The 14,416-nt window shown below is 31.3% G+C and overlaps 1 protein-coding gene and 1 pseudogene across 1 annotated transcript; one reads left to right on the forward strand and one right to left on the reverse strand.

Moving 5' to 3' along the window:
- Nucleotides 1,090–8,721, forward strand: LOC107623183 (annotated as a pseudogene).
- On the reverse strand, nt 8,738–9,422 carry LOC107626615 (VAN3-binding protein-like). The gene is made up of 3 exons (XM_016329519.2): nt 9,377–9,422; nt 9,192–9,249; nt 8,738–9,109 (listed from the first exon to the last, which is right to left on the reverse strand). Exons 1-3 carry the CDS (start codon nt 9,392–9,394, stop codon nt 8,913–8,915), a joined length of 273 nt encoding a protein of 90 aa, XP_016185005.2. The 5' UTR covers nt 9,395–9,422; the 3' UTR covers nt 8,738–8,912.

The following is a 14,416-nucleotide window of genomic DNA, read 5'->3' on the forward strand; positions in this document are numbered from 1 at the left end:
TCAACTTTCTTTCTTCCTTCTTTCTTTCTCTTTTTATTTCTTTCTCTTTTTTTGCTTAACTTATTTTCTTCATTGACATCTTTTGATTGTAAACTATTAATTTTTTTTAATCCAAAATGGGATGAAACTATGAAAGTGATCCCAGAGACTGTGTTTCTTCAACTTCTCAACTTTTTCAATGAATAATAATATTCTGTGTGATCTGATATATTTCTATTAACAAATTAACATAGACAATAATAAAAGACAAGAATATGGTTGGTTTAACAAGCAGTCATCAATTGCATAGCCATAAAAGAGTCTCATTACATGAATAAAAGACAAATTGAGAATTGTAAACAATCATATGCAAGACACTTATTACATTGTATTTAATGAAGATGGATTAGTGAACCTAAATGGTAAGCAAAACCGAAGCAAACTAAGGCCTTCATTCTTCCATTTGTCTTTAATTAAATTCAAATGACAAGCAAATTAAGGCCCCAGAATGTTAACTAGTTTATTCTTTTATAAAGCAGCAAGGTTTAATCATACACAAGCAAATTAAGCCTCTATTTGGGAAGAACACATCACAAATATTAAAAAGCTCTCACTGAATTGAATAAAGTTTAATCGCACTGTATTTTCATCTCATAACGAGGCAACCCAAAACTAGTCTAATAAAAAAGATAGATGAACAAAGAAATTTTAAAATTGAACTAATCCATATTCTTAACTGATCAAGTCATCAATATTCAATAATCAATTAATCAAAAATCAAGAGATGCACAGAAAAGTAGAAGAAGAAACACGCCATCAATGTCCATTCCATTAAGCAAATTCTAGTGCCAAAGTTCTATCATTCCAGAAAATGACACAAAACAATCATACAAAATACAATAGTTTAAAAATAAATAAATTCAATTCATAGAGGAAGAGAAAAAAATATTTAGATAAAATAAAACAAGAGACATAAATTTAGGTTCCAAAAAGAGAAATGACAAAAAATAGAAGATGAAGAAGGAGAACACATACCTAATTTTTTTTTAAGGAAGGAGACTTCGTTGTAGTGCTGGCAGCATAGTTTGCAGGCGGCGGCGGAGGCTGCTAATGGATAAAACAGCGGCGGTGTGCGTAGAGAAAGCAAAAGGTTGGAGAGAGTACAGAGTAGAGAGCGCAACAGCAGCGGAGAGAGGAGAGGAGAGCAGATCGGCATCGAGCTCAAAGGTTGCAGCGTCAACAGTAACAACAACGGTGTACAATGAAGAAATTGGAGGGATGCTGGAGAAAGAAGTGGCTGCCGTTCTGGTTTATGACAGAGCGAGAAACTCAGGGACTGTGGAAGAAGAAGATTGGGGATTTGAAAGTAGTGGATATTGTTGGATAAGCAAAGGGAAAATGGGATGTCTAGTTGTTGGGGTATTTTTTGGGGGGTTTGTCACTCATGTATTAATTTAAAATTTTTAGATTTTTTATTTTTGTTAATAGTTTATTAGTTTAACAATATTTCTTTATATTTAAATATAAAACTAAAATTATGATTAAAAATCAAATATTTAAAATTTAAACAATAAAATTTAAGAGACTAAATTGGAATAATTTAAAATAGTTTAAATATTTTAATAATAAACTATGTCAAAATATAACAAATTAGAGGAGGAGAAGTTGAGTGTGACTAACTTACATCCTATATATGTATATTTTATAAAAATATGTTATAGGTGGGTATTAAACCAAGGACCTCTCACTTAGTGCAAAACTCTAGAAAATCCTAAAAAATCCTTAAAAAATCCTAGAAAACCCTAAAAAACCCTAAAAAATAATGAATAATCCTAGAAAACCCTACATAACCCTAGAAAACTTTAGAAAAATACTAGAAAATCCTAGAAAAACCCTAGAAAACAATAGAAAAATCCTAGAAAAATCTAGAAAATCCTAGAAAACCCCTAAAAATTTCTAAAAATCATAAAAAAAATCCTAGAAAATCCTAAAATCCTAGAAAACCCTAGAAAACTTTAGAAAACTCCAAAAAACCCTAGATAAACCAAGAAAACCTTAGAAAACCTTAGAAAATCCTAAAAAACACTAAAGAAGCCTAGAAAACCCTAAGAAAATCCTAAAAATCCTAGAAAACCCTAAAAAAATTTTAAGTACCCTAACAAACCCTACAAAACCTTAGAAAATCTTAGAAAATCCTGGATAATCCTAGAAAATCCAAGAAAAATCCTAAAACCCTAGAAACCCCTAGATAATCCTAGAAAACTCTAGAAAAACCCTAGAAAATCCTAGAAAACCCTAAAAAATCCTACAAAACCCTAGAAAACTCTGGATAACCCTAGAAAACCCTAGAAAAATCTAGAAAACCCTTGAAAAACTCTAAAAAAAATCCTAAAAATCATAAAAGAAACTCCTAAAAAATCCTAGAAAACCATGGAAAACCCCAGAAAAATCTTGAAAACCTTAGAAAATCCTAGAAAAACCCTAAAAAATCATAGATAACCCTAGAAAAACCATAGAAAATCCTAAAATACACTAAAGAACAGTAGAAAACCCTAAAAAGTCATAGAAAATACTAAAAACCCTAGAAAATTCTAAAAATCTTAGAAAATCCTAAAAACACTAGAAAACCCTAAAAAAACTTAAGTACCCAAACAAACCCGAGAAAATACCAGAAAACTCCAAAACACCCTAGAAAATCCTAAAAACCCTAGAAAACTTTAGAAGATCCTAGAAAACGCTAGAAGATCCTAGAAAATCTTAGAAAAACCCTAGAAAACCCTAGGAAACTCTAGGAAATCCTAAAAAATACTGAAAAACCTAAGAAAACCCTAAAACCCTAAAAAACTATAAAAAAAACATAGAAAATCGTAGATAACCCTAGAAAACCTGAGAAAAGCCCTAGAAAACCCTAGAAAAACCAATAAAACCCTAAAAAACCCTAGAAAACTCTAAAACTTCTAGAAAATCTTAGATAACCCTAGAAAACTCTAGAAAAAACTACTAAACCCTAAAAAATCCTAGAAAGCCCTAAAAAATCCTAGAAAACCTTAGATAACCCTAGAAAAACCTAAGAAAACCCTAAAAAACCCTAGAAAATCCTAAAAGCCCCTAAAATTTCCTAAAAACCCTAGAAAATCCTAAAAAACCGTAGAAAACCTTAGATAACCCTAGAAAACTTTAGAAAAACCCTAAAAAATGCTAGAAAATACTAGAAAAACCCTAGAAAATCCTAGAAAATCCTAGAAAAAAATTGAAAAACCCTAAAAACAATAAAAATTCCTAGAAAACCCTAAAACCCCTAGAAAACCCTAGAAAAAACCTAGAGAACTCTAAAAAATCCTAGAAAATCCTAAAAAACCCTAAAAAACCCTAGATAACCCTAGAAAATCATAGAAAACCCTAGATAACCTTAGAAAACCCTAAAAACCCTAGAAAATCCTAAAAAACTCTAAAAAATCATAGATAACCCTAGGAAACCCTAGAAAAACCTAGAAAAACCTAAATAACCCTAGAAAACCTTAGATAACCTAGAAAATCCTAAAAATCCTAGAAAACTCTAAAAATCCTAAAAAAATCCTAGGAAATCCTAATAAACCCTAAAAGTCCTAGAAAACCCTAAAAAAACCTAGAAAAACCCTAGAAAACCCTAAAAAAATCTTGAAAAAGATTAGAAAAATCTTAAAAAATCCTAGAAAAAACTAGAAAACCCTAGAAAATCTTAAAAACCCTAGAAAATCCTAGAAAACCTTGAAAACCTTAGAAAAAACCTAGAAAGCCCTCGAAAATCTTAGAAAACCCTAGAAAACCTTATATAACCTAGAAAACCCTAGAAAACTCTAGAAAAATCCTAGAAAACCCTAAAAAATTCTAAAAAACCCTAGAAAATCCTTAATAAACCTAGAAAAGCCTAGAAAAACCTTAGAAAACCCTAGATAACCCTAGAAAAACTAAAAAATCCTAAAAAACCCTAGAAAACCCTAGAAAATCTTAGAAAACCCTAAAAATCCGTAAAAAACCATAGATAATCCTAAAAAAGCCTAAAAAATCTTAGAAAATCCTAGAAAACACTAAAAAATTCTAGAAAACCCTAGAAAACCCTAGATAACCCTAGAAAACCCAAGAAAATCCTAAAAAACCCTTGAAAAACTCCTAGAAAATCCTAAAAAATCCTAGAAAATCCTAGATAATCCTAGAAAACCCTGGAAAAACCTTAGAAAATCGTAAAAAAGCCTTAGAAAATCCTAAATAAATCTTAGAAAATCCTAGAAAACCCTATATAACACTAGAAAACCCTAGAAAATCCTTGAAAATCCTAGAAAAACCTATAAAACCCTAGAAAACCCTAAAAAACTCTAGAAAATCCTAATATACCCTAAAAACCATAGAAAATCCTAAAAATCCTAAAAAATCCTAAAACCCCTAGAAAATCCTAGATAACCCTAGAAAAACATAGAAAATCCTAGAAAACTCTAAAAAACCTTAGAAAATCTTAGATATCCCTAGAAAACCCAAAAAAATCCTAGAAAATTCTAAAAAATCCTTAAAAACCCTAGAAAACACTAAAAAAATCCTAGAAAACCCTAGATAACCCTAGAAAACTTTAGAAAAACCTTAGAAAATCCTAGAAAACACTAGAAAAATTCTAAAAAACGCTAGAAAATAATAGAGAAACCCTAGAAAATCCTAAAAAAATTTAGAAAATCCTAGAAAAACCCTAAAAATCCTAAAAACTATAAAATAAACCCTAGAAACCCAAAAAATCCTAAAAACCCTAGAAAACTCTAGAAAAAACCTAACAAACCCTAGATAACCCTAGGAAAATCCTAGAAAACCCTAGATAACCCTGGAAAACCCTTGGTTTCCGGTCACCATCAACCACGTTCACGTCAACGCCGAGAAGAATTCCATCGGAGGGTTATTCCCTTCAAAAAATAGGGACGATGCCGAGACTTCAGGTTCTGTCCCTTTCAACAAATAACTTTTTAGGTTCGGTCCCCACTTCGTTGTTGTGCGATTCTTTGTCCATTCAAATTGTTAAGCTTGTCTTTAATTTTTTCACGGGAGTTTTCGAGCTGCAAAGTACAAAGAACTGCATTAACTCGGGTTGAAGTGAGTCTCTGAATTGGAGCAACTTGGTGGGTTGTTGTTGTTGTTCTTGTTCTTGATTATGAAGGTTATAATCTTCTGCCATTTTTATTTTTTTTGAATCAGTTTATTGAGATTTTTCGATTTCTTTTCTTTATTCTGTTTAGAAATAAAATTAAGGGGAAGATATAATGATAATAGTGGCGGTAGTGGTAAGGGGTTTGGTGATAGGGTATTTGGAAGAGAGAGAAAATAATATTTTGGAAATGATGAAAGTGAATAGATTTTGAAGGGTAAAATTGAAAAAAAAATAGTGTTGACCATAGTTTGATCAGAAAATTTGAGAATAAGGATAAAATTGATGCAAATCGAAAAAATTAAAGATAAAATTGAAACAAATTAAAACTTAAGAATATTTTTAAAATTTTTAACAAATTTCAAGAACAAAAAATATACTTTACCTTAAAAATTATACATCTTTAATCCTTGTTTTTAGTCTGTATCTTCAACCTTCTTCCCCCATCTACCCCCAAGTTGCAATGGTAATAAACTAGGCCAATTCTTGCATAAACTTCTTTTGTTATTCTAAAAAGAACCACATCATTGTATTTTACCATGTGGTTTTGTTTTGTACATAGATTGTAGGAGCATGCATTTTACAACTCAAAATTCATGCCAACGATACCCTTTTTTTTCTAAAAGTTAAAATAATCATCGAATACTAACAAAACTAGTGGTTCAATTTGTCAATATGTTTTTCTTCCTTCTTGAGATTCAACACGTATTGTATACTAACAAAATCACGATGGTAAATAATAAATATGCGCAATTTAAAAATTTAAGACTGAATTTTTATACAAAGGTTTTGCCGAATGAATTGATGAAAGAAAATTAAAACGAGCAGACTCAATGATGTAAATAAAAGCCCAAACTCTACGAAACGCTGTAGTTACAATGGGCTAAAGCCCAATCTAATAAAATCCCGTTAACAATAATTACTGTCCATGCATGATGCATGGTGGATAGAGCTGTTTGGTTTTGGTAGTCGGGAAGAAGAGAACAAGGCAACTAGCATCATTAGCAATTTGCAACATTGCCAAATGGCAATGGCAAAGGCCATGACGTCATCCTTAATGTTATCAACAACTTGTTCTTTCAGTTTCCCTTCTATCACTATATGCATTTCCTCTTACAACCCTAACCCTTCTAGAAGACTAGCTCTCTTTCACCTTCTTTCTGGTCCTTTTGGTAATTAACCTCCATTCACATCAGCTTTATTATTATCCATTTGATACTTAGAGTTAATTAATTATATTATCACTCTGTTTATATTAACAGAATTGTTATGGCAATTTGTTCAGCTATTCCACAGTCCCAATCTCTGTTATTTGGTGTAAAAGGTTCAGAATTGTTTAGAGTAGTAGAGGCTAATGCAGCAGAGAATCTAATTCAACCAGAGAAAAACTTGTTTGAATGGGTTAAAAATGACAATAGAAGATTCTTACATGTTGTGTACCGTGTTGGGGACTTGGATAAGACTATAAAGTATGCTACCTATGATGCTTCAATTGCCTAAATTAATGCAATTATTATACTATATTCTTGAATCTTGATTACATTTTTGGAATGTGTATATATATTTAGGTTTTAAACTAAGTGCCTTGGCATGAAGCTGTTGAGAAAACGTGATATACCTGAAGAAAGATACACAAATTCTTTTGTTGGATATGGCCTTGAAGATTCAAATTTTACAGTTGAGCTTACCTACAGTGAGTTTAGATGTGCAAGATACAAACTTTTGTTTAGCATAAAATAGTTTGTGCTTCTCATGTTTCGTGTTTGTATTTCTTCATCATTGCAGATTATGGAGTGGACAAGTATGACATTGGAAATGGGTTTGGTCATTTGGGTGTTGTAGTTGAAGATGTAAGCTCCTATTATAGAACAATTAGAAAACAAAGCATGATTGTTGATATTGTAGAACTAAGCAACAGCAACTTAAAATTCAAATAGAGTCTCCAATTGAACACATTGGTGCATTAAGAACCAATTTATATTTTTCATGAACATTAGTTACCAGCTTATCTAACATCACCAGCCAATTAATCAATGTGTGTTGTTATCTTCAAACTATGAAATTCTCACAGGAAGTTAAAAACTAAATGGTCTTTTTAAGAGTGGTTTTTGGTACATTTCCTTTTATTGATGCTCAATTTTCATGTATGCTGCATGTCTCTGTCAAATTTCTGACTTAAATTATGATGATTATTGTCCTTACTCCAATTTCTAGGCTACCAAGGCAGTTGATCTGATAAAAGCAAAAGGTGGAAAGGCTATCAAGGAACCAGGGCCTGTCAAAGGTGGCAGCACAGTAACTTCTTTCATCCAATATCCTGATGGTTATGAATTTGAGCTCTTGGAAAGAGGACTTACTTCCAAACCCCTATGCTAAGTGTCACTTCGTGTAGGTGATCTTGACCATGCCATAGTCTTCTATCAGAAAGTGAGAGTTTTCTACTCCTGTTAGGATGAAAATGTGAAAGGTTCTTTCATGAAGTGAATTCCATCTTTCTTTCATGTATTAATATTTTTCCTTGTTTTTATGGATTTCAAAAGGCTATTGGCATGCAACTTCTGCATAGGAAAGACAATCCTGAGCACAAGGTAAACTTATGCTGGTGGCAATTATTAATATCATGCGCAAGTTGGCTTGTTTGGTTTCTGTTTTCATTTTCAGTAACCTTTGCTTATTAGATTTTGTGAAGAAAAAAAGTAAAAACAAAAAACATGATTTTATCGATTTTTAGCTATCAATTGTCATTGATTCTGATTGGTTTACAGAATACAGTTGCCACAATGGGTATGGTCCTGAAGATAAGAACATTGTTCTAGAACTTACATATATCTACGGAATCACTAATTATGAAAAAGGAAATGGCTATGGACAGGTATATACTATTTATTTTCCATTTTCAAAAGTGGTTTTATTGATTTTTGTGTTGTTCTCCGTGTCTATTTTCTATATCTTACTGTTAGAATGCAACTCATTTATGTGTTTGTACAGATTGCAATAGGCACAAATGATGTGTATAAGAGTGCAGAAGCAATCAAACTGTGTGGAGGCAAGATTATCCGTGAACCTGGGCCGCTGCCAGGTATCAACACCAAGATAGCAGTTTGCTTGGACCCTAGACCCTGATGGTTGGAAATTGGTATGCATAACCTTTCCATCTATTTGATTGTATGGGATTTATTATGTACTTCTTCTAAGACTTCAACCAGGTCAACTATGTTGATGAATTCATGAGTGGTTTGTGTATGATATGTAATTAGAGAGGAATGAATCATATGTGAAATAACGTGAGAAATACTAGGAAAATATATTTTGTTTTAAACACCATGCCGACTCACACTATCCACGGTTGAACGGGGTGAGTCGGATGACTTGCGATGCAAGATATGTACACCTAACATAACTCAAAATACTATTTACCACTACTGCTTTTTCTCTATACCTATCATCTGAGTTCTCCTTTCATTTATACCCGAGACTTTGGCATAGAATGATACCATCTTATTGTATTTTAAAGTTTGACATGTGTATTACTTATGCAGGCTTTTGTTGATAATGCTGATTTCCTGAAGGAATTAGAGTGACAATGTAACGGTTCTAGATCATATGCCTCTTCATTGAAATCATTGTACTCTATCAATATTTTTGGTGAAATCCTACGGTTATTCTATTAAATGTACATCTTTATAAGCATCTCACAAAGTAAAAGTAAAAGAGAAGTAGAAAAAGCAACCCCATATCAGCCATTTTATTTTTTCTTATTTTCTATTTATATTTATGCCGCTTTGGCACGGCAATTAAACATATATTGAATCCCATCAAGCCAGAACTGTTTGTCTCTTTTACTCTCACATTCAAACTCTATTATCCTTTCTGCAGTTTTAATTCCGAAATATGCCCTCTTTTCTATTAAGTCTTCTTTCTCTCTTCCCGGCCAAGCTTGGACATCACTGCAGACTCCGGTGACTATACCTGCGATTTTATAGGCCATACCTTAAAGCATTGGTTTTCAGATTGTGGAAAAGAATAGTTATGAATGAAACTTTGAGCTTACATTTCTTCTTTTTGGTGAATGTTCCTGCCATGTGCTTGCTCTTCATTTTTGCTATAACCTGTTATAATTTTGTTAGAACATTCCATGTAACTATTTAATTGGAGATATCAACAAAATCAGTGGTTATGATTATCTCCTATGCCTATTATTTTTTGATGGATTTTTGAGGGTCTTCTAGCAATTACCTGTAAATTTGAATTCATATTGAAAGATACTTGCTTCCAGTGAAGATCTCCTGCATTTGACATTCAGAAAGAAAGGGATACTTTGTGTTATAAATATAAACTTCTATGTGCATTTGCCATTTGTTATAATTTACTTCAATTGCTATAAATATTTTAAGGATACCTTTTCTTGTATGCTTTAGAAGCTCCCTTCCTTCGAAAACAGAGTCTAGTGCCAGCAAGATGTTTGCTTCTCTTCCTTCCTCGCATTTTTCATCGACTAGAGGGATTTTTAAGATTTTTCTAGGATTTTCTAGATTTTTCTAAGGTTTTCTAGGATTTTTCTATTGTTTTCTAGGGTTTTCAAGTGTTTTCTAAAGTTTTCTAGAGTTATCTAAGGTTTTCTAGGGTTTTGTAGGATTTTCTAGGGTTTTTCTAGTGTTTTTTAGGATTTTTAGGATTTTCTAGGGTTTTCTAGGATTATCTAAGATTTTCTAGGATTTTTTAGGGGTATTCTTGGATTTTCTAGGGTTTTCTAGGGTTTGTTAGGTACTTAGGTTTTTTTACAGTTTTCTAGGGTTTTTCTAAAGTTTTCTAGGGTTTTCTAGGGTTTTTTAAAGTTTTCTAGGGTTTTCCAGGATTTTTTAGGATTTTTTAGGGTTTTCTAGGAGTTTTCTAGGATTTTTTAGGATTTTCTAGGGTATTTTTTAGGGTTTTGCTCTAAGTGAGAGATCCTTGGTTTAATACCCACCTATAACATATTTTTATATCATATACATATATAAGATTTAAGTTAGTCATACTCAATTTCCAATCCTCTAATTTGTCATATTTTGACATAGTTTATTCGTAAGGTATTTAAACTATTTTAATTTATTCCAATTTAGCCTCTTAAATTTTATTGTTTAAATTTGAAATATTTGATTTTTAATCATAATTTTAATTTGATCTTTAAATATAAAGAAATATTGTTAAACTAATAAACTATTAACAAAAATGAAAAATCTAAAGATTTCAAATTAATATATGAGTGGCAAACCCCCCAAAAAATACCTCAACGACTATGACATCCCATTTTCTCTTTGCTTACCCAACAATACCCACTACTTTCAAATCTCCAATATTCTTCTTCCACAACCCCTCAGTCTCCCACCTTGTCATAGACCAGAACGGCAGCCACTTCTTTCTCCAGCGTCCCTCTGATCTCTTCATTGTACACCATTACTATTGCTGTTGAGGCTGCAACCTTTGAGCTCGATGCCGATCTGCTCTCTACTCCTCTCTTCGCTGCTGCTGTGCTCTCTACTCTGTACACTCTCTCCAACCTTTTGCTTTCTCTACGCACACCGCCGCTATTCTATCCACTAGCAGCCTCCGCCGCCGCCTGCAAACTCTGCTGCCAGCACTGCAACGAACATCTCATTCCTTCAGAAAATTAGGTATGCGTTCTCCTTCTTTATCTTCTATTTGTTGTCATTTCTCAATCTGGAACCTAAATTTGTGTCTCTTGTTTGATTTTATCTAAATATTTTTTCCTCTTCCTCTGTGAATTGAATTTATTTATTTTTAAACTATGGTATTGTGTATGATTGTTTTGTGTTATTTTCTCGAATGATAGAGCTTTGGCACTAGAATTTGCTTAATAAAATGGACATTGATGACGTATTTTTTCTTCATTTTTCTGTGCATCTCTTGATTTTTGATTAATTGATTATTGAATATTGATGACTTGATCAGTTAAGAATATTGATTAGTTCAATTTTTAAATTTCTTTGTTTATCTATCTTTTTTATTAGGATAGTTCTGGGTTGCCTCTATATGAGATAAAAATACAGTGTGATTAAACTTTATTCAATTTAGTGAGAGCTTTTTAATATGTGTGATGTGTTCTTTCCAAATAGAGGCTTAATTTGCTTGTGTATGATTAAACCTTGCTACTTTATAAAAGAATGAACTAGCTAACATTCTGGGGCTTTAATTTGCTTGTTATTTGAATTTAATTAAAGACAAATGGAAGAATGAAGGCCTTAGTTTGCTTCGATTTTGCTTACCATTTTGGTTCTCTAATCCATCTTCATTAAATACAATGTAATAAGTGTCTTGCATATGATTGTTTTCAATCTCAATTTATCTTTTATTCACGTAATGAGACTCTTTTATAGCTATGCAATTGATGACTGCTTGTTAGACCAACTATATTCCTGTCTTTTATTATTGTCTATGTTAATTTGTTAATTGAAATATATCAGATCACACAGAATATTATTATCCATTGAAAAAAGTTGAGAAGTTGAAGAAACACTATCTCTAGGATCACTTTCGTCCCATTTTAGTTTTAAACAAAATTTATAATTTCAATCAAAAGATGTCAAGGAAGAAAATGAGTTAAGCAAAAAAAGAGAAAGAAACAAAAAGAGAAAGAAAGAAGGAAGAAAGAAAAGTTGAGATATTCATTTTATATAAAGGAAATCTAAAAATACATTGTGATGACTAAATTAAAAGATATCTCTATATATGTATCATGTTGCTAAATGCTACAAAGGGAATGGACATATAACAAAAGATGGAAGGAAAATAATGAAGGATGTTGTGAGGAAATATTGAGTGATTGCTTCGGAAGATGACAAAAAGCTATCCACCTGCTGTAATTTTTGGTCTATTTAGTAATAATGTAGATTAAAATACGATAGGTGAAAAATTTTAATCAATGTTGGAGACCTGTACATGGATGTTGCAAATAATATTATGTAGGGTTTTTTTTAGAGTTTTCTAGGTTTTTTAGAATTTTTCTAGGATTTTCTAGGGTTATCTAAGGTTTTCTAGGGTTCTATAGTATTATCTAGGGCTTTTTTAGGGTTTTCTAGGGTTTTTAGGATTTTCTAGACTTTTTTTTCATGGTTTTTAGGGTTTTTTAGGGTTTTTCTTGTGTTTTCTAGGTTTTCTAGGATTTCTTAGGTTTTTGAGGGGTTTCAAGAATTTTCTAGGTTTTGTCTAGGTCTATCTAGGGTTTTTAGGATTTTTAGGGTTTTCTAGGATTTTTTAGGGTTTATTTTGGTTTTTCTAGGATTTTTTAAGGTTTTTTAGGGTTTTCTAGGGTTTTCTAGATTTTTTCTTAGGTTTTCTGAGGTTTTTCTAGGGTGTTTAGCATTTTTAGGATTTTCTAGGGTTTTTCTAGGATTTTCTTGGGTTATCTAAGGTTTTCTAGGATTTTTTAGGATTTTTTTGTATTTTCTAGGGTTTCCTAGAAATTTTTTAGGATTTTCTATGGTTTTTTTTTAGGGGTCTTTTAGGTTTTTTGTATTTTTTAAGGTTTTCTATGGTTATCTAGTGTTTCCTAAGATTTTTCTTGGGTTATCTAGGATTTTCTAGGATTTTTTTATGTTTTTCTAGGGTTTTCTAGGGTTATCTAAGGTTTTTTAGAATCTTCTAATATTTTTTCGGGTTTTTTAGAGTTTTCATGTGTTTTTTAGATTTTTTCTAGGATTTTCTAGGGTTTTTAGGACTTTCAAGGGTGTTTTTATGGTTTTTAGAATTTTTCAGGGTTTTTCTAGGGTTTTATAGATTTTTCTACAATTTTCTAAGATTTTTCTATTGTTTTCTTGGATTTTCTAGGTTTTTCTAGGGTTTTCTTGGGTTTTCTAGGATTTTTTAGGGTTTTTTAAGATTTACTAGGGTTTTCTAGGGTTTTTAAGGTTTCTATTGTTTTCTAAGATTTTTTTAGAGTTTTCTAGGGTTATCAAAGATTTTCTAGTTTTATTTAGGGATTTCTAGGGATTTCTACGATTTTCTAGGATTTTTTAGGATCTTCTAGTGTTTTCTATGGTTTTTCAACAGTTTTCTATGATCTTCTAGGTTTTTCTATGGTTTTCTATGATTTTTCTAAAATTTTTTAGAATTTTCTAGGATTTTTTAGGGTTATCTAGGGTTTTCTAGGGTTTTTATGGTTTTTTTAGGATTTTCTAGGATCTTCTAGGGTTTTCGAAGTTTTTTCAAGGATTTTCAAGGGTTTTCTATGGTTTTTAGGGTTTTCTAGGGTTTTTTATGATTTTTCTAGGGTTTTTTATAGTTTTTTCTAGGGTTTTTTTATGGTTTTTAGGGTTATCTAGGATTTTCTAGGGTTTTCGAAGATTTTCTAGGATTATTTAAGGTTTTCTAGGATTTTTCTAGGGTTTTCTAGGATTTTCAAGGGTTTTCTAAGATTTTCTAGGTTTTTTCTAGGGTTTTCTAAAATTTTCTAAAATTTTTAGGGTTTTTTAGGATTTTTTATGGTTTTTAGGATTCTTAGGATTTTTCTACGATTTTCTAGATTTTTCTAAGGTTTTCTAGGATTTTTCAATTGTTTTCTAGGGTTTTCAAGGGTTTTTCTAAAGTTTTCTAGGGTTATCTAGGAATTTCTAGTGTTTTGTAGGATTTTTAGGGTTTTTCTAGTGTTTTTAAGGATTTTTAGGATTTTCTAGGGTTTTCTAGGATTTTCTAGGGTTTTCTAGAATTTTTTATGATTTTTCTTGGATTTTCTAGGGTTTTTTAGGGTTTGTTAGGGTACTTATCTTTTTTTAGGGTTTTTTGGGGGGTTTCTAGGGTTCTTTATGATTTTATCTAGGGTTTTTTAAATGGTTTTTAGGGTTATATAGGGTTTTCTAGGGTTTTCGAGGATTTTATAGGGTTATTTAGGGTTTTCTAGGATTTTTCTAGGATTTTCTAGGGTTTTCAAGGATTTTCTAAGGTTTTCTAGATTTTTTCTAGGATTTTCTAAAATTTTCTAAAATTTTTACGGTTTTTTAAGAACTTTTTTTATGGTTTTTAGGATTTTTAGGGTTTTTTCTAGGATTTTCTAGATTTTTCTAAGGTTTTCTAGGATTTTTCTATTCTTTTCTAGGATTTTCAAGGGTTTTTCTAAAGTTTTCTAGGGTTATCTAGGATTTTCTAGGATTTTCTAGGATTTTTCTAGTGTTTTTTAAAATTTTTAGGATTTTCTAAGGTTTTCTAGGATTTTTTAGAGTTTTTCTTGGATTTTCTAGGGTTTTCTAGGGTTGGTTAGGGTACTTAGGTTTTTTTTTAAGG

Source organism: Arachis ipaensis, chromosome B02, assembly GCF_000816755.2.
Source record: "Arachis ipaensis cultivar K30076 chromosome B02, Araip1.1, whole genome shotgun sequence".
In the NCBI taxonomy this organism is placed as follows: Eukaryota; Viridiplantae; Streptophyta; class Magnoliopsida; order Fabales; family Fabaceae; genus Arachis; species Arachis ipaensis.

Excerpts from the sequence above, each read along its gene's own strand:
- LOC107626615 (XM_016329519.2), bottom strand. Across the intron at positions 9,110-9,191 it reads ATTCACCAAAAAGAAGAAAT|GTATAGTCACCGGAGTCTGC; the intron begins GTAAGCTCAAAG and ends ATAAAATCGCAG.